The sequence below is a fragment of the Condylura cristata genome, unplaced genomic scaffold (genome assembly GCF_000260355.1).
Source record: "Condylura cristata isolate star-nosed mole 26May11 unplaced genomic scaffold, ConCri1.0 scaffold00018, whole genome shotgun sequence".
Taxonomy (NCBI): Eukaryota; Metazoa; Chordata; class Mammalia; order Eulipotyphla; family Talpidae; genus Condylura; species Condylura cristata.
The window spans coordinates 8737847-8758055 of record NW_004567119.1 but is presented as its reverse complement, the minus strand read 5'-3'; the positions used below and the strand labels follow the sequence as shown (position 1 = coordinate 8758055).

The 20209-nt window shown below is 44.8% G+C and overlaps 1 protein-coding gene across 1 annotated transcript in view; it reads right to left on the bottom strand.

The window, feature by feature from the left end:
• The window catches only part of ARHGAP10 (Rho GTPase activating protein 10), a 220674-nt gene that overhangs the window by 50962 nt on the left and 149503 nt on the right, over positions 1 to 20209 (bottom strand). The window contains exons 17-18 of the mRNA XM_004685315.2: positions 16708 to 16813; positions 14973 to 15132 (exon numbers count right to left, since the gene is read on the bottom strand). Of these exons, the coding sequence (XP_004685372.1) occupies positions 14973 to 15132; positions 16708 to 16813 (266 nt within the window). The remainder of the gene's footprint in view (positions 1 to 14972; positions 15133 to 16707; positions 16814 to 20209) is intronic.

Below are 20209 nucleotides of genomic sequence, written 5' to 3'. Positions count from 1 at the left end.
ATAAATTCTACGGCAGAGGATAAACAAATGTCTTGTTTTTTTTTTTTTGTTTTTGTTTTGCCAAACTTATTGTGGGTCTGAAATTTTTCAAAGGAAAATTTGGAGTAAGAAATTGTATCAAGTAACTTAGTGTCATTGGCCTTATATGGCTGCCAGATTGATTTCAAGAATATAGATGAAGAAATTAAGTATCTTGGGTTGCAAAATATTATGAGCAGAAGGTCCCAAGATTGTCAAGTCAAGCAGTACTGTTCTTGTGCTGAAAGTACTCTCTTGGGAGAGTAACAACCTGCTCGAGCCTCAGCTTTCTGATCCAGCCAAAAGGGCTACCCCAGATTCAATGATTCCTCACCCCTCAAATAATGTCATGAACACAAGTCAGTCACTACACTGCTCACAGCTTTCAGCAGGACAAAAACTGATTTTCCTTCAACCTTCCTAGTCCAGTGAAAGAATAAAGATGAACATATCCCCAAACTGTAGCCACATGACCAAGAACAAGTTATTATAAAAATGCCTCTAACCCCAGAGATCCCTGAGAGGATCTCATGGGATCTCCTTCCACAGTTTGACCATCCTGCTATTCCAGCCACCAGACGGGGAACACAGCTACATTGCGCTAGATCAAGCTTCTCATTCTCAGCCATTGACATTTTGGTCCGATCTTTCTCCTTCGGTGGCAGGACCATCCTGTGCATGTTCAGTAGCACCCCTGGTCTCTACCCACTAGACACCCGTTGCACCCCATCCCAGTGTGACAATCAAAAATGTCTCCACACTGGACACCTGAAACCTACATAATGCGACGAACTAGCGGGACCTCTGTTTGAAAAAGGAAATGCAAGACGTCCTCTGGGAGACAAGCCCCACAAGGTTGACATCTACCACTGTACATCTAGGGAAGTCTTCTAGTACGGTGTCCCCAAGCTCTGGTTCAGTGTCTGTTAGCAATGGCTGAGTCTTCACAGGCAGATGACATGAAGCTGAGACAGCTACTGAATAACTTCTTGAGCAAGCGGTTTGTCCAAGAACCATTCAGCAGGTTAGAATCAAACAAATCAGCCATCCAGGATTCAAAAGGGAAAAACTCTTGGGCAAGTCCTACCTGTTTAAAAAGCAGCTGTACGAATACTGCATGGAGAACACGGGATGTGATGGTCAAGCAGGAACTGGACAGGACAAGGCTGGCACACCTGTGACATGTGCAAGAGGGCGTCACCCCAGCTGCCACCACTGCTGACTGCCCATCCATTCTGAGCAGCAATAAGAGAATCACCGAGAACCAGGTGCATCCCTCAGGAGTGCAAAGAGGAAGGCGGGAAGATCAAAATAAAGTCAGACAGGCCCTCCCTGGTGGCACAGCGGGTTAAAGCACAGCACTGAAAAGCTAAGGCCACCTCTGCATGAGTTCGATTCCCGCCTGTCCCGGAAGTGACCACATGGCGTGGCAGACCTCTCCTGTCCCACCCGCTGCTCCCCTCAGCAGTGTACTTCATCAATATGCCTGTTCTGCTCCCCACTATGTCTCTGGTGAAGCCTCTCACCGCCCCTGAGCCTCTGGCCTGTACCCCAGCTCTGTATGCACAAATAAATGAATCTTTAAAAAAAAATGAAAAAATAAAGTCAGACAAGTGAAAGGCCTAGAGCATGCAATGGGCCCCAGGGCCAGTTCCAGATAGTAAAAACACTCCCAGGTTGAAGACGAATTGGCCTTGTAGGTGGCCAGAGGTCAAGGCCAGGGCTGGTGGGCTGAAGAGGAAGTAGGTGAAGGTCAGGGGGAAACCTTCACAGTTGTGGGATTTATACAAGTTTTGTGCAGGTCAAATCTGGAGACGGCGGCTTTCAAGTCACCAGTCTTCCTGGGGCCTTTCTAAAAGGTTCAAACAGGACTCAGGGCCTGACTAGCTTAGAGCCATGGGGCCACGAAGGGAGGCAGATCCTTCCCCCAGCTACTCTAGCCAGGACTCACTCGGCTTGGTACAGAAGCTAACCTGTCCCCTTCCCTGTAGGCCAGGGCCACCTTCCCCGGTCCTGTGCCATACACCACACCATGCGGAGACCCACACCCCTCACCCCCTGGCCCAGTCGGTGGTGCTCTGGGTTCTGACACTTCCTAGGTGCTGCATCAACAGACCAGGGATGGTCCCGGTTTCAGGGGCAATCTCAGCTAAAAATTTCTGTAATTCTCTTCCAAAAGAAGAACGAGTCAGATATTAACAAATACATGAAAGGGCTTTGTAAACTGTTATTTCATAAATACATTCATCATAATAGTGTCATCCTGCTTGACCCCTGAAAGCTAACCTTTTAATTCTTCCAGACACGGATCAAGATTTTCATGAAAGAGCAAGATGAGTGACCTTTTAGAACGTCACTAAGAGCCAGCGCACAGAGTCATTTTTGCCATGTCTTCCTCTAGGTCCTTTTATGCAGAATGTGCGAAGTCCTAAAAACTGAATAGCTACTAGAATAAGAGAGAGCATTGCTACGAAAAGGACCAGAGAACCTATTAATAAGTAAAGTGTGTGTGCTGGGAAGCAGCGGGGACGGGAGGGGAGGAGAACCAGCCCCCTACAACTCTAATAAAACGGCTGCCAATTTGCAAGAATTTTATGAGAAGAGAATTAATCACCTGCAGATCCAATTCTGTATTTTCATTTTTAGAATCTATATTGTATGAAAAGAAGCAGACAACATGTTGCTGTTCTTTGAATACACACCCTGTAAAAATATTCCTATTTCCACTTAAAAAACACTCCTCTGAAAGTCAATGGGGAAAGGAAATTCACTACATCCAAACTCATTTTCAGTGAAACATCAGGATATTCCTTCTGTTTATCACCAGGCAGAGACCTCTCCAGATCTATGTGGCATCAAACCACCACCACTGTATCAAACTCACAATTCTCTGGCTCAGGAATCTGATGTGGCCAGCCGTTTTTGTGTGTGTGTGTTTTTTTTTTTGGGGGGGGGCGGAGGGGGGCGCGGGCAGTCCCCTGACGAGAGAGAGTGGGAGGATGGTAAGGGACAGACATCTGAAATCCCAACTGTGTTGACAGTGGGCCTCCCTGGCTTTGTCTGTTGGGAGTGTGGGATGACCAGGTTGTTTATATAATCAGCCAGATGTCTGACGTGGAGAGGCCACAAGAGCGAGCTCTGGCTGGCATCTCTCACACAGCCTCTTAGGTGGTGAACACAGGTTGGAGAGCTTGGCGAGCTCATGGAATTGTACTTTTTCCAAGGTAGCTGATTTCCCCCAGAAAGAATGTTCCAAGAGGAAGGAAATGAAAGTTGTCGTTCTCTTTTAAGTCATGGCTAAGAACCGTGTCTGCCTTGGTCTAATCATCCAAGTACTCTCAAGGTCCACCCAGATTTGCAGGAAGGAGACATCAGCCTTACGGTCTCAAAAGAAGGAGTGTTAAAGATCCGTGGAAATATTTAATGTGCCACACAGGCACATTTATTTCATGCCCTCATCAGGTATTGTGTGTATAATAACCAGGTGATGGTTTGGATATCATCAAAACAGTTTAATAATACAAATGCTTCCCTGATAAATGGAATGTGCTAACAGATCAAATATTTCTCCTACCACTGCATCAAGCTTCACCACCTCAGGGCAAGAAGGCTTCATTCATCAGAAAGGTGGGATGTAAAAGACTGTAAGGAGCTCAAACTCCACAAAGAAGCAAACTCATTGTTAAAAGTTTCTTCAAACTGAAGCATGATTTCTCTACCAATGTCTAGTTCTATCTAGCAGATTATTCAAACTAACAAGTATCTTGTACTCTGAGATACAGAAGCAAAATAACTATTTGGTAATTTAAGTATGTATTTATTTAATAAAAAAATATGTATGGTTCTTTTTTAATCACAGATGAAAACTACAAATGGGCACTCCGATGTAATCCAAAAAGAATATAGAAACATACTGGGTTTCAACCCTTCCCTCCTCTCCCCGCAAGGTAACTGTCAGTAATTTCATTGATTCTAGGAAGATTTTTTCTAATGTGGCTTGTGCAGAGAGATGCAGATATGTATAATTTCTGTGCCTTTTAACACAGAGGGTCATAACGGAGCCTTGATTTTTAGCTATGCACTCACATATTAAGTGAATGCTCGCTATGACACATGGGCAGTGTTCTAGACATTGGAAATGCATGAGTGAGTGCAAAGACCCTGTGGTAGAATCAAATTTCACATGTGCTCAGAATACCAAGGCCTGGAGTTTGATAGAAGTGGCAGTGGGAAGCTGCAACAGTAAGGAAAATGGGATTTTATATTTAATTCAAGATGTAGTAAATGCTAGCTTTTTTTTTTTTTTTAAGATTTACTTCTTTATGCACACAGAACTGGGGTGTAGCAGCCAGAGGCGTGGGGGCAGTGAGAAAATTCACCAGAGACAGAGTGGGCAGCAGAACAGACAGACTGACCAAGTACACTGCTGAGGGGAGCAGCGGGGAGACAGGAGAGTCTGCAACGCCATGTGGGTCACCTCCCTGGCCAGAGAGCAAACTCGTGCTGAAGCAGCTGCCGACAGCCTCACAGTGCTGTGCTTTAACCTGCTGCACCACCAAGGGAGAACCCCAAATGCTATCTTCTTAAAGGATCATTCTATTCCAGTGTATTCATTTTCTATTAGTACATAATAGAGTACTACAAACTCAGAAGCTGATAACAACACATCTTCTATTATGTGTTTTCTGTTTCTTATTGCATATAAAGAAACAGGACGTTATCTTAAGGCTCCCAAGCATCAGTCCAGGCCCATTGTAATCAGTTCATCTGCTCAAGTCCTCGGCATGCAGGGCAAGGAGAGGTGTCAGCAAATCTGCATTATAGAAACTCAACCGGGGAATGAAGCTGTAAGTTCGCTGGAGTCAATGGCAGAAGTCACTTCCTTGCCACTGCAGGACTAGGGGTTCTGACTTCCCACTGAGACGGGCCATGGTCTGCCTGAACTCCCCTGCCTCACACATGGTCTGCTGTGCAGGCCACTCACAACAGAGCCGTTTGCTTCTCCCACATCAGCAGGAGCAGCTCGCTCCAGTCTGCTCAAATGGAGGCTTATACAACAAAACATATGCCTGGAAAAAGATATCCCATCACCATGGATTCTACCGGCTAGAATGAAGCCACAGTTCCCACTGGCACTCAAGGGTCTTGATCACTGGGGGCCATCCTTGGGTGTGTCCACCTGTATCTGTATTTACAGACACCGCCCTCCCTCATTTTCTTATGGGCCACCAAGCATTTCTTCTCATAGTCATCAGTTGATTGAATCCTCTTACCCACCACTGAAGGCTATTTGTGTCTGGAGCATGCTCACTGGGAGATGAATGAGGACCTCTATGTTTCTGCAAAATTTGGGGAAGACTACCTGTCGAGTGCTTTGCAGCAAACTGCCTTCCTAAGCATGAGCACTTTAAGATATGGCTGCCCAGATGTCCCAGAGAGGCTACTCTCGTTCACACTCACTCTCCTGTCACTTACTGAAATTTTACAGCCTCCTTCAAATAGGTGTTCTTCAACTCCTGCGTCAGGCCTACTTACACTCAGGTAATTTTCCTTTTCTTGATTGGGGCTTACACTCAGGTAATGCATCTTGTGGAATCACAGTGGTAACAGGTCCAATTCTCCCACTGTGTATGTTCTCACTGGAAATAAGGACCATCCATTTTGGTCATTATTTAAGCCCTTTACCATAAGGAATCCCTTTCGTTTCCCTAACAGCTCTGGAGTCTGTTCCACTGCGTATCCATGTAGAAACTGATCTGTCAGTAATATAAAACCTTCCCCTTTCGGATTTGGCACCTCCTGTTTTTCAATCCTGTGTTGTCTAGTACTTCAAATACAGTCTTGACTAGTAACAGCAAGGCATGTCAAGCTTTGTCTTCAACATTTTGACCATTCCACAGTTAAGTGATCACTAACTTAAGTGTTAAAAATGTGTATTTTTAAGTCATTTTTAAGAAGTAGTCACAATTTCTGCTTCATTAAAGTACTGGATTAGGAGCTTATGTAAATTTTGCCAAATGTTTTTAAGGCCTCTGATGAAAGATTTTCTCCTCTAATATCACATGATGTGTGATATTAATGTGTTTCTTAATACTGAGTTGTCCTCGTTATTTCAGGGATGATCTCAACTTAGATTGAAATATTAGACTATTAAAGTACTGCTGTTATTTGCAGATGTATTATTTAAGATCTCTGCATAATGTTCATAAGTAAAATGTTCAAAGTACAACTTTGTCTCTGACAGACTTTGGCCTGAATGCCTTCCTGCTTTCATAAAAAGAACCTATTACCTTGAGTCTTCCAGGAGCCAGTTTAAACAACAAGAGACTAAACTGTTTCTTCCAAGTTAAAAATCAGTAACTTGTGGCCCTCCCTGGTGGCGCAGCGGGTTAAAGCGCTGCACTAAGAGGCTGAAGCCACTTCCGCATGAGTTCGATCCCCACCTGCACCGGAGGTGACCACATGGCGTGGCAGACCTCTCCTGGCCCGCCCGCTGCTCCCCTCAGCAGTGTACTTCATTGATCTGCCTGTTCTGCTCCCCACTCTGTCCCTGGTGAATCCTCTCACTCTCCGCATCTCTGGCTTGTGCCTCAGCTCTGTATGAATAAATAAATAAATCTTTAAAAAAAAAAAAATCAAAAAAAAAAAATCAGTAACTTGTGAAAATATCAGAGTCTGGTGCTTTAAGAAAAGGATGGCAGCGTTGGAAATTCCTGGTGTCACTAACTTTATGCAGATTTTTCAAATTCTGTGCACTGATTATTCCCTCTTTATCCCTATTTCTATAGTGAGATATTCTCTTCCACACCTCTTTATCTTGCATCTCTCTTGGGGAGTCTACCCCAGTTTACCTGCTTTCCTTTATTTTGTGCTCCCACCCACTCTCAAAGAAATGGAGATATTCTTAAAAAATACTTTTTTCTTAATTAATTTCACCTGTTATATATATTCTTCAAATTGGGGCACTGGGAAAGTAGAAGCTTAACTTACTTAACTTACTCCATTCTTTCTGGCTCAGTTCTATAGTTACATTGGGTTATAAACTTTCCTCATGATGTAATTTTTGCCCTAGTTTTAAAGTTTTGATATGCTTCTTTTCCAATTTTTCTAGATCATCAGTAATTTTACATGTCTACTTTGATTCATAAATCATGCCATTTTTACATTTCCGATGTCCAGGGCCCTTTCTTCCTTCTATCATTATCACTGTTGACAATTTCTAGATGTCAAGTGTTATGATCAGGAAAAAAAAAATTCTGACTGATTTCTTTTTGAAATTTGAGATTTCTTTTTGCCCAAAAGCAGATACTCAGACTCATAAACGCTGCTTTATTGTCTTCTAGGCTGCTGTAGGAAAACATGAGGCAAGCAGAAGTGTCTTCCCAAAGGAATTTTTTTCCCTCAAAATCCAATAACAGAACCACAGTATATCTCTAAGGAGAAATTCGGGGTGTCTTCAAATACAGAATTGACATTTCCCCAAATTCAGTAAGCTCTGATCAGATTAAGGTCTCCCATTGACTCAGGGAAAAAAGGTTCCTTCTATGTCATCACTAAGATGGTTTCTGTTCTACGTGCTTCTCAAGCCAAGAATCAAGAGGGATCTTCTTCGCCCTCCATTTCACTATTTCTGACATCCTTTTTCTAATTTCAATGAATATAGAAATATAGCTGGCTCGTCTCTGGTGGTATCATCTATTTAACTTCTGAGTCTATTCATTTCCATTCTTAATGTGTTCATTTATCTTGAAAGTTTTTTTTTTTTAAGGTGTCAGTCTGCTTTCTTAGCAATGCCTTTTAAAAACTGTCTTTCACCACTTTATTTTTGATGCCTCCACGGAGATCAATTTTAGCAACTTCATTTCTTCTCTTCCTTAAATCAGTATTTCTTCAAATAGTTTCTTCATCCACAGTTTACATTCGTCCCCTCCTGCTGCTTACACTCACGAAGATCCACATGGTTATTCTGGGCTGATTTCAATGACACTGATCTTTTAAATGGGGAGCTCTGTCAACACTTTCCATTCACACCCCACACGATGGGTGACATGTCCTTGAATCTCTTCCCATGTTTTGGGTCTGTTTTCTTCCTCTACATGCTACAATTTTGCCTGCCCAAAGTTCTACAGACTGAGCGAGTGGTGTATGGGTCAGCTAGAGCTGCCACAACAGAACCGCACAATTAGGAGGCTTCCACAGCAGGAATCTATGTTCTCACAGTTCCAAAGGCTGCAAGTCCACACCCACGGTGACAGCAGCGCTCAGCTTCTCCTTCCCTGGCTTCCCGCAGACCCTCTCACCGTGGCTTCACCTCACCGTGCTCCATGCAAGGGACAGTCTCAGTGTCTCTTCCTCTTCTAAGAACAGCAATCCCTTTGGGATTAGGGGTGGATCATGGGTGAGGGATCTATCATGATGTCAGACTAACCTTAGAGACCTTGTTAGAGACCCCACTTGCAAATGGGGTGTTTTTTCAAGCTTCTAAGGGACACCATTCCATCTGTAGGGCTAGAATGAGCGTGAGGGCTCCACCGAGGCAATACACACTCCGGCCTTCGCCTTCAGGTTTGCCAAAATGCCCGTGTCTGAATCCTCCTGCTTCACAGACTGCACAGGCCTGCAGCAGAGGCCTGTAGATGGCATAAGCCTCTGAGCTTTTCTGCATCTGTGGAAAGTTGCATTAGAAGGAAAACAGAGCTGGGCCATGGGCTTTTTTGCAAACTTCACTTCGCCGGTCTTGTGTCTTTTCCTCCATTTGGCTGATACCAAGGCGTTTGCTTTCTTTTAAACTATTTTTGGTTAATGTTGTAAGATTTTGAGAACTGTCTATACTCTGCTTTCGTAAAGCTTGTGCCTGAATATCTGTTTTAGATAACAATGAACAATAAATAAGCAAAAAGCAATATACTATCACCATGGAAACCTGTCAGTAAAACTTGATAAACTTCACTACTTCCTGCACTCTCTCCACGCTCTGTAACAGGCCAATTTTCATGGAATCCTTTCACCCAAGCAGAGGCTCCTAGGATCTCTCATAGACACCATGATTGTGCCCTAGAATCGTATGTAAATGGTGCGTGTACATTTGTATTTTTTCAGAAACTGGGGTTGTTATCTTTCATTGGCTTCTCATGGGCTTTGAAATATAAAAACCAGAGTAAGGAATCACTAATGGAAAATAATGACCGAAGGACATCACTGTCAAGAACAGGAAACGAAAGAGTGAGGACATTTTACAACCTTCAGATTCATCTGAATAACAAAGTCAAGTTAAAAGAGTTTTCTTTTAAGTGACATGGAAGTTGGGTAAAACCACTGCAGACTTCCAAAAACATTCAAAATCCTGTGTCTGTGGCCCTGGGCATTGCAGGCAAAAGCCCAGGCCTGCAGGAACCAGGGAATCCAGCAAGAATCCAGCAGAAACAACGGGCCTCCCCGTCCACCCCACAGTAAACACTGGTTCCTCTGCGCCTATTAGCACATTAAGCACAAATGAGCTAATTCCTTCATTAAATTTTGAAAATGATGACTAATCCTCTCATTGGTCCTTATTTCCACCTCAACAGAAATGGCATTCTAGAGAAGGCCAGCCTTTGAAGCCTTCCCTGGAGAAGGAATGTTTCCACGTTTACTTACTGCTGAGGTAAGGAAAGAAAAACAATGACCTAAAAAAAGGCAGTCTATAAATAAATTCCACTTTCAGTATACAAAAAAAAAGCTAAGTTGATCCAGCAACAAATTAGAGAGCAGGGGTAGATACTGCACAGAGCAGGCTCAGAAGGATCCAGGTCTTGGGAGTGCCTAACTCACACTCTTTCTTTACATGAACAAGCACAGTGACGGGTGTTTATAGGGTTATAAATCTCTTCAAAACCTACTAATCCAACCACGTTGGAGATCTAGTTTGGTACAATCTACTATTCGCAGCCCGTGCGTTCTTTTGGTGATTAAGAAGAGGGATAATGAGGACAAACAACACCCCAGCTGGGCAATGATCAACCAGAACGTTCTTGTGCACACGCACAGGCCCTGGCCTGGACGCTGCAATGACCGGACAAAGGGTGTGCTTCCATGGCATCACACACGGAGATTTCCTTTCTTACTCCCACCACACATTCCAACAGAGACATACATAAGCACTTTTTGTGCAACTGAAACTTGGAAGCAGCCGTGTAGAAATATCGACTGAGACACTATGCATCATTTAAGCTTAAAGAGAAAAAAAATACAGTCTTGTTTTTCTTGGGACCAGAGACAGACCACAAGGTACTTCTAACTGTGGGATTTAACTGCTTGAAAACCTTTTTGGAACCAGTCTTCGAATGAATAAAGCAAGCTGTGCAACCTTGGATGAGTTTATGTGGACTCTCCGAGCTCTGGTTTCTTGCACTCACCTCCAAAGTACAGACGGCACTACTTACTACCTGGCCTTGTGGCCAGGGTCAGCTGTTGAGCATAGGCTGGAGGGGCAAGAGCCAAGAGCATATGCAGCACCAAGCGCTCTGGAACCCGCAGTGCCAAACCCTGAGACAGCAAACGCTCGGGCCAAAGCATCCTGCATTTTGTGATTTGTCCACTACCCCCACTGTAGGCCCACCTTCAGCTGTGACCGGAGTGACAAAGGGCCTTCTAAAGAAACCGCAGAACAGATTCCTACCGACTACAGTCCATCCTGGACATTGCAGAATGGGTCTCAACTCAGCTGTGGACAAAGAAAGTTGCTGGTTTCTCCTAAGCCCAAACTCAACACGTCAGGCCACAGCACTAGATTTCTGCTGAGTCAGAGCTGGTGGCACTGCTGTCTTTCTCATTACCTGCTGCACTTCTAGGAAACATGGTTTCTCTTTCCTTTTCATCTTGTGTGTGTGCGAGGCCAGAGGGAACAGCTTAATAAATGCTGGATTAATACTGACATGAAAGAAGATAATTCCAACACCAAATGTCAGGTCACTTCTATCATGAATAACTTCATACAAATGAGTAGATACAGTAGTGACTTAATGGGGGAGAGAGGAATATGTAACAGACCCCCCCTGTACAGATCACTTAGTGGCATCAGTCACTGATCCATGACCAATCTTAAGTCATCAATAATTTGGATTACTTTGAAGAAGATTCCAGGTCAGGACAGCTCTTAATAAGCTTTGGGTGATTAGTGTTTTCATCTCTCCTAAAACTCTGGGTACTCAAACCTCTGTCATAACAAGCAACAAACAATACCGCACCTCCTAACAGTACAGTCCTACAAATCCATCATGACCTGATCAAGAAAAGACCAACAAAAGTCCCCCATCTCTATGGCTTGGGGGTACATTTCATATGACTACCTAAGAGACCAATAAAAGCAATAGAGTAATTCTAGAAATACCTGCAGGAGAAGAAACAAAGACCTTAAGCAAGCTCATGAAAGGAGGAAGACAAGTCTGTGCTGGGTGGCTGATATGCCCAGACCTGGCCCCGCCCAGGCATCGGGGAGAGGCGGGTGTTCGACCAGATGCAGAAAGGGCACCTGGACCCTTGAGAAGATGCGGGGACTCGTGGAGCACAGTCACAGAGCTTATAAGTGACGACAGAAATAAAGCTACCCAAGCTGCCTCCCGCCTTCGGGGTCACTCTCGAAGAGAAATTAATTAACCAACTGCAAAGTTCACACACCGAGGGCCTTTGAGGGGCTTTCTGTGCCAAATTAATCCAGTGACAGAAGGCTGCGTGGCTCCTGATTAGTTATTTTTTTGGAAGCAAAACTCACCTCAGGTGCTCTCCACCCCACCCCTCACCCAGGCCTCCGGTGTCAGCTTCCCTTCTCCCTCTGCGGCCAAAGCCACGCCAGGCCCCCAGAGCTGGGAAACCCAAGGGGAAGGCCCAGCTGTGCGTTCCAGCTCCCTGCACCTGTGCACCACGTCCCCACAGGAGCCCCCTTCCAGGACACACTCAGCTCTGGGCTCAGACAAAACACTCTGCAGGCTTCTCCACCTGTCAGGTCCCATCCCACAGCCCCATCCCACCACCTCTTCACACGTCTCCTGAGGAATCCTTCCAGATCCCTCACACCTGGAAATACCGGCTCCCCAAAGCCTCAGCTGTTTTCTGTCTGTCCATCAACACTTATCTGCTAGCATGTCTGTAGTTGCCAGGGGACACATCTCGCTCACCCGCCTGAGCACAGCCCAAGCCCCCTCTCGCAGCATATAGGATGCTGAGCTGGCTGCACTTAAAATGTCCTCAATCCAGGCCCTCCCTGGTGGTGCAGCGGGACAAAGCCCAGCACTAAGAAGCTAAAGCCGCTTCCACATGAGTTTGATCCCCACCTGCCCCGGAGGTGACCCACAGGGCGCGGCAGACCTCTCCTGACCTGCCCGCTGCTCCCCTCAGCAGTGTACTTTGTCACTTGGCATGTTCTGCTCCTCGCTCTGTGTCTGGTGAATCCTCTCACCACCCCTGAGCCTCTGGCCTGTACCCCAGTTCTGTATGCACAAATAGATAAATCTTAAAAAAACAAAATGCACTCAATCATGCACACAGACAGGCTTTCCAGGAGCCGACTCCGAGGTACGACTCAGCTGGGCTCCTTGGGAACTTCGAAGCACCCTGTCCCACCCTGGGAGTTGCCATTCTCTGGCATGCAAGGGCAGAAAGACCTGGTCATGTTTCTGGCCTCCGAACACTTCTTTTACAACAGTCTCAGCGCCATGACGCAGAAATGAAGCCAAAACATATGGATTAAGTTTCCTATAAAGTACATACGGGTTTTATAAAAACAGTCAGGAGGCTCGGATCAAATGCGATCTCCGGCCAGATTTTCTGACTCCAGAATTCACGGAGAACCTTCTTGCTTTAATTATACGTCGAAAGTTACCTCTTCTGCTTGGGTGTCAACACGCTCCACATTCTCAGGGAGGAAAAGTAAGTAACCGAGGAAAAGAAAGCATCTTCTTTCAGTTGCATTTTCTGCAGCCGGTGCCTCACCCTGGACACCGCCGGGCGTGCAGTTTCCTCGAGTCCCCTGGCCCTGCCTCCTCATCTATGGCTGCTGAAGGCCTCACGGGCAATTCTTTCCAACCTTTCTTGTCTCCCTCCGTCCCTCTCTTCCACTGCAAACATTTCTAGGCAGCACTGCCCTCCCCTGCTACTCTCCAGTCAAACACCAGGTGCTAGGGTGGTCTGTGCAGGCCAGTGGCCAAGGAAACCCTGGCTCTCTGGGACACAGCCCATGTGAAGGACTGCGCCACCCTCGTCAGCAGAAACGTCCTTCACTGCAGAGTGCAGGCTCTGACGAGAAGCCCAGCTGAGTCGGGACAAAGCACGGGGAGTGAGCAGAGTGGACAAGGATGAAATGGGAGAGAAAAGGTGGGTAAATGAGGAAATTAGCTCTTAAAGATGAACTAACCCAAGCTAACAGATTCTCCTCCTACTCCCAAAGAAGACCCCCGTCTGCCTCTGCTTCCAAAGGCAAACTGATGCACTCCCTGAGGAGTCTGGAGCTCCACAGTGAGCCCCCACCTCTCAGCAGGAACCCCAGGGCCTGAATTAACACTGGCCACCGACGGCGAGGGACATGAGGGCTCTCCACGCAGCCCTAGAAAGCTTCAGCTCCGTGAGCTGGCCCAGTTTCATCTGCTCTAACTATTGTAATTGCTCACCATTGCCACTTGGAAATCCTTGCAAGGCGTGTTAACAAGGTAAAAGCAGCACTATCTACTTCCCATCAGGAAAGTCATGTACTTAACTTCCCAGCTTCAAGCAAGAGAAGAAAAGAGGGAGCTGCAGCACGAAACGCAGACCCTTTTGTGCCAGAGTAAGATCCAGAGCCTGGATTTTCACAAATAAAACTGCCCAAGAGCTCCCTAGTTGCGACTTAATCTAGTGATGGCTGAGCCGCCAAACATTATCTCAAAGCTGCAGTCTCATCATTTCTTTCTCTGTAAGTGGATGGTAGCTGTCACTCCATGAAGCTGTCTATGCTTGAGGTGTAAGGACAGTGGGGCAGGGCCATAAAGGGGGGGGGGCATAAACACATCACTAGCTGGGGCCCCAAGAGATTTCCAAGCATCTTACATCCACACACAAGTTTACAGCCATCGCTACGCTGGGAAAGAAAATCTGCAACTGAGTGTCATCTTTTCAGTGGGAACCAGTGTTTGCGCAAATCAGAACTGCTTTAGCAGACAGCAAAGACAGCAGGACCCAGAAGTCGCTGGCCCTGCTTTTCTGAAAGGGGCACACCTGCGTGCCTCCATCTCCTTCCCCTCCACCTGCCCCTCAAGCTGTGCTGCCTTCACTGACTCACCTTTGAGCATCACACATCTGATTCTAAGTGTATAGACGACCTCTGCGCTCCAGTGTCTAGCAGAGAGAAATAGCTAGCAACTAAGAAAAGAAGCAAAAGCACTTTAACAGGACTTTAATGCCCTGTCTTACACGGCCGAAATGAGAAAAATGACGAGCAAAGTCCGGGTCTATCATTGGCAGAATAAAAAGTCTAAAAGTCCTTGAAAGAGTCTAACAGAGAGCAGGCACCAAGATGTATCACCTAAGAGAGTATGCATCGTAAGCCACAGAATACTAGCCTGAGGTCTCCAGATGCAGGGATGCATTGGGGTGAGGCTCCCCTGAAATTAGTGACACAACTAGGGGAGTAGGGTGGCTAATACAGAAAAACCGTTTCTGCGAGAAATCCAAAGACAGGCACGATGCTGCCAAATTGTAAACCGTTTACAGTGGCATGGCCCATACTCACTCACATCACCAATGTAAACCAATACAACAAGAGAAGACCAGGTGAACTCCAGATTATGGAAGTCTACCAGAAGGCTGAAACACAATGAGAATGTTGCAGAACCAAGCTCATCATGGTAGTAAAACCGTTTTAAAATGAGAGTCCAGGAAACTAAGATGCTCTTGTACACCACGGGGTCCTACGTCCAAACCGCAGCTCTTACCAAAGACCATCTTACCTTTTCATGATTTTCAATTAAGATTTCCACAACAATATTCTGAAACTTCAAATCCATGATGGCAGCCACAGTTTCTTCCTGCGGCCTCATCAGAGTCGGTCCAAATACCACTCCCAAGTTTGCCACCGTCATCAGGTTCTGCTTGGAGTGATTTGAAACACTAAGATGGGAGAGGAGAGAAAACAAAGGTGTCTGGGTAAAAGGCAGGCAACGGGTACAAGCTGCAGGACTCTGCTGTGCACACTCCTCGGTATTTCCCTAAAAGCCAGAAGCCAAGGATTTGCTGGTCCCCAAGGTCTACCCCTAAAATAAATGGGTCTGACAAAACTACCTGCTGAGGCCCCATCTACTTCCTGCTTCTCTCTGAATTTTGCTCTAGCCTCACTGGCTTTCTGAGTAATTCCACCTGTGTACCAGATATGCGCCCACTCTGGCTGTTCTCTTCTCCTTAAGACATCCCTATGGGCCCTCCCAGGTGGCACCCCACTTAAAGCACAGCACTAAGAAGTCGGCCGAGGCTGCTTCGGTGAGAGTTCGATCCCCGCCCCGGAGGTGACCCACATGGCACGGCAGACCTCTCCTGTGTCACCAGCTGCTCCCCTTAGCATTGTACCTCATCAATATGCAAGTTCTGCTCCCCACTCTGTCTCTGGTGAATCCTCTCACCACCCCTGCACCTCTGGCCTGTGCCCCAGTTCTGTATGCACAATTTTTTTTAAAAAAATCCTTTCTTTCTCCAGATTAGTATGTTCTTACTTCCAGAGACTCTAAAACTACATGCAATTGTAAGAATTTCCTTCAAAAACACACACAGAGTATCCGTTCTTACCCCTTCAGCCCAGAATCCCTTGCTGTACAGTAAACAACCTGGACAACTGCCCATAGTCACTCTGCCTTTGAATTCTGGTCTTCACTCAAAGGTCTCCTCTCATGAGATGTTCTACAACAACACTCTCTTTTAGCCTCACAACTGACCTATGTCATTTTTTGATGATCTTTTTATTCTCTTTCCCCTCATAAAAAGAAGGGAATTCCTCAAAGCAACGACTGTCTATCTTATCCAGTTCTGTATCCTTTTATTTACTAGTACCTCAACAAATGAATTGCTGGGCTAATATTAGTACTTCAGGCAAGTTAGAATACCCTCTGGGCTTCAGTTTCTCTTGTTAAATAAAGGACCTAAAACATAATGTACCCTCATCTACCTCTCACCTCTGAAATTCTGCAATTACTGTGATCTAGAGGTCACTTATATGTGAAGAAAGGGTTAATTTCTCAACAATAAATCAATTTTCCTTGCTTTTTAAAAGAAGGCATAAAAAGAAAGGAATGGCCCTATAACATAACTACCTATTACTGGATTAAGTCAACTTAAAGGACATGTTTAAACTTAGAGAGTTAGGTAGGTGTGAAACTAAGCTAAATATGCTCGCAGTCTTATAATCACATTTCCAAAATCTGTGTACAGGGAAATGTGTAATATTCTCTTCTTTACTTCAAATCAACCCTGAGATGCTGGCAGCGATGTTAAGCAAATAATTACCCGACTTTAGGGAAGCATCCTATTTCAACACTCTTGTCCAAAACACACACAATGAGTCAACTCTGCAGCCTGCCATTCCAGGTGCGGGCCCTGGTATCGTGTGCGCCACCCCAGCGCCAAGTGTCGCGAATCCAACTCCCTGCACGGCACCCAGAAGAAAACAAAGCAAGCTTGGAAGAAAAAGAGGCTCACTTTGTTAGGTGTTTCACCAAGATATCCAACATTTCTTTATTTTTCTCTGGCAGTTTGTGGACCAAGAAGTGGATAGCATTAACCCGAGATTCTGGGCTGCCACTCTCTGTAGAAAAAAAGACAAAAAGTAGTTCAGTTAGGATGGGACTCAGAACCAAGCATATTCCCAAAAAGCAATTCCAATGGCTCATCTGCTCACTCTTTTCAACCAAAAATTTAAGCACATTTTGCTAGCTTTAGGGGGAAAAGGAATTTTGTATCTTCTATGCCCCCTTGAGGAGGTGCCACATTTGATGCCCTGCCCTCCGTTCCCATTAAGAATAAAACTCCTGGGGAGCTCCTTCTAGCTGCAGCTCCTACCAGCTGTGCTTCATCTGCTCACCTCCTATAGCGTGGGGCCTGGTCACTAGGTCATAGCGCCACAGAGGGTTGTAAATACAGTATCAGCAAATATGACACTCCCTGCTTGAGCTGAATTGTATTTCTGAAAAAGATCTTCTCAAGTTCTAAGCTCCCAGTACTTGAATGTGCTTATTTTAAATGCAACCGGTTCTTCTGCTCAGGTATGGTAAGACATGCAGATACAGAAGCGATGGTCACAAGTGAAGAATTTACAATAGCAGGTCCCCAAAAAGCAGAAGACCCACCATGCCCTGCAGAGCCACCTGGGGAAGCACCAGGGCCAGTCAGGAGGCAAAATGGGGGCAAGAAGATTTTACGCAGGAATGGCAGAGTGAGGAGGACTGGGGGTGACGAGTTTCAGTGATTTCAGGGGCCTCTGCAACACAGGGGCTCTTGTGAGCTATCTGAGGTGAGTAGGACAGAAAACTCGATAAAAGTACAAGAATCTGTAGGGGGCGGGGATTACGAGTAGGTTCTAGATTGGTCTGTTTGCACAGAGAACGCGTGCTCTGGTCTGCTATCCATGGAAACAGGCTGGCCCAGGAGGGTCATTAAGGCTTAATGAGACATGTTCAGTACTGTGATCTTATTTGCAAATAAGGTCACCACACACATCATTACTTAATATGGCATCATACTGGAGTATGATAGCCAATATTCATAGCCACTATGACTATTCTTATAAGAAAACAAAGAGGGAAAATGCCCACTAGGATATGCAGTCGTTATGGACAGCAGTATAGAGATTCCTTTAAAAATTTAAATGATCCATTTATCCCACTTCTGGGTATTTACCCAAAGAAATCCTAAACTTCAATGAAATTCAGCCCTATGTTCGTGGCAGCATTATTCACAATTGCCAAGAGCTGGAAGTTTCCTCAGTGGCCATCAATGAATTAGTAGATAAAAGTGTGGTTGATATACTAAATGGAATTCTACTGAGCTATAAACAGAGTGACATGAAATTGTATCATTTGGCACAACATGGGTGGACCCAGAGGATATTATACTAAGTGAAACAAATCATACATAGAAAGATAAACACTGTGATTTCACTTACATGTAGAAGATGAAGAAACAAAACTAACGAATGAGCAAAATGAAACCAAATTCTTATACTCTAAGAACAAAACATGGATTACAGAGTAAAGGAGGGTTGGAAAAGTGGGTTAAAAGCCTCAATCAGTGATAGGTGGAAATCTGACTTTTGTCTTATTAAACAGATATATATATGTGTGTATATATATATATATGTATATGTATATATATGTTGATTTATAATGTTGTATAACTGAAATCTATATAATGTTACCAACCAATGTTACTTCAATGAGAACACTGAAGTAACATTTAAAAGAAATTTAAATAGTCAAGAAGAGATTGAGGAATAGAAAAACTGGAGAAGGAGTTTTCGGTATTACTAAGTCTTCCAGCTGACTTAGCGGGATAAAAGAGGGGGCTAGTGGAGAGGGGGTTGGGGGAAGATTTCAGACCACAGATTCAGAAACCAAGGGGCAGAGCAGATCAAGAAAGGGAAGTTCATTTTTTCCACAATGATCAAAGTTGAATTTTTCCTGATTAAAGAAAATCAAACATTTACCTTGCTAAAGTTTTAGAAAACACAGATTAAAATTTAAAAGTCATGAAAAATGTGAAGTACATACTTTTGGAAATGAACATGCTGTTAAGCTATAAAGAACTTCAACAATCAGTTGGAAAAGAGGGAAACGACTCCTAGGAAAATGGGGGAGGCGGGGTACAGAAGGAAATGGAGCAGGGAACTTCATGAAAGAGGATCCCATGTGAATGATAAATGTATGAACAAATGTTAAACCTGATTAGTTATCAGGGAAATGGAAATTTAAAACCACAATGAAGGACCCATCAAATAGCCTGACACTAAGACTGGGCCAGGGCAAGAGCAGCAGGACTGTCACACCCCACCAGTGCACACGGTGAAGTGGGGTGTCCACTCTGGAAAACATGTTGGTGGGGTCCACTCCAGCTGAACTCATTGCCCACAACCCAAAATGTCCACTCATGTCCCCAAAATAAATGTACACAAACATTCACAAAACGACATCACGCCCTTCATAACTTGTCTCAACCAAAACAACTTCAATATCCATCAAAAGCAGGATAATCCATCGTGGGGTCTTCTGACAATGGGATTCAGAATGGCAATCAGCGAATGAACCACTGAGTCACTCAACACAGGTGAGTCAAGAGAAGCCAGACACACAGAAGTACATGCTCTGTGACTCCACTTTTATCCAGCTCAAGGCAGCCACTCTACCCTGTGGTATGAGCCCCCAGGGAGTTCACACATCAAGTGGTCGAGAGGGCAAGTGGGGTTCAGGTAACAGGCGACTTCTTGATGGGGACGCTGATTCATGGTCTCTTCATGAATCTTGGCGAAGCATCACTGAGATGTACACTCATAGTTGTGCACATTTTGGTTATTTCAACACAAATTTCACTTAATGAAAAGTACCCAGAATAAACGTCACTCTAAAAAGGATGAGTCAGGATATTTTAGGTTTAATCCTTTCAGAGTTTTCTTTCCTTTTTGTAATGAAATGTTTCACCAGCCTACTTCACTGAATCTGTGCCATTAAAGGGAGTTCCTCCTCACCACCGATTTTATGAAGTCAGGTAGTGTGTCAAGTTTGTTCCAGTTTACACTTCCAATAGCCTTATTTGAGAGTAAGCAATGACATCTCACAACAGAGGACACTGAGACAATTGTTACTAAAGACAAAGGAGGCAAAAACTACAAAATGAAAATGGCAGATGATATACCAGAAGGCTAATCATCAAAGCATGCTACATCACCAAGAACTTGGATATGGCCTGAATTTTGTACAGAAAGCAAAAGGCAGGAAAGAAAATATAACTGTGTCTTCAGCAGTAATGCCCTACTAAATAAAAGCTGGAGAAAACCTAAAGCAACAAAAATAGAGCACCATTTTAATTCACAGTTTTGATATTAAAAATAAAATTGAGGGCCCTCCCTGGTGGCGCAGCGGGTTAAAGCACAGCATTGAGAATCTGAAGCCACTTCCGCATGAGTTCGATTCCCGCCTGCCTCCTGCCCCGG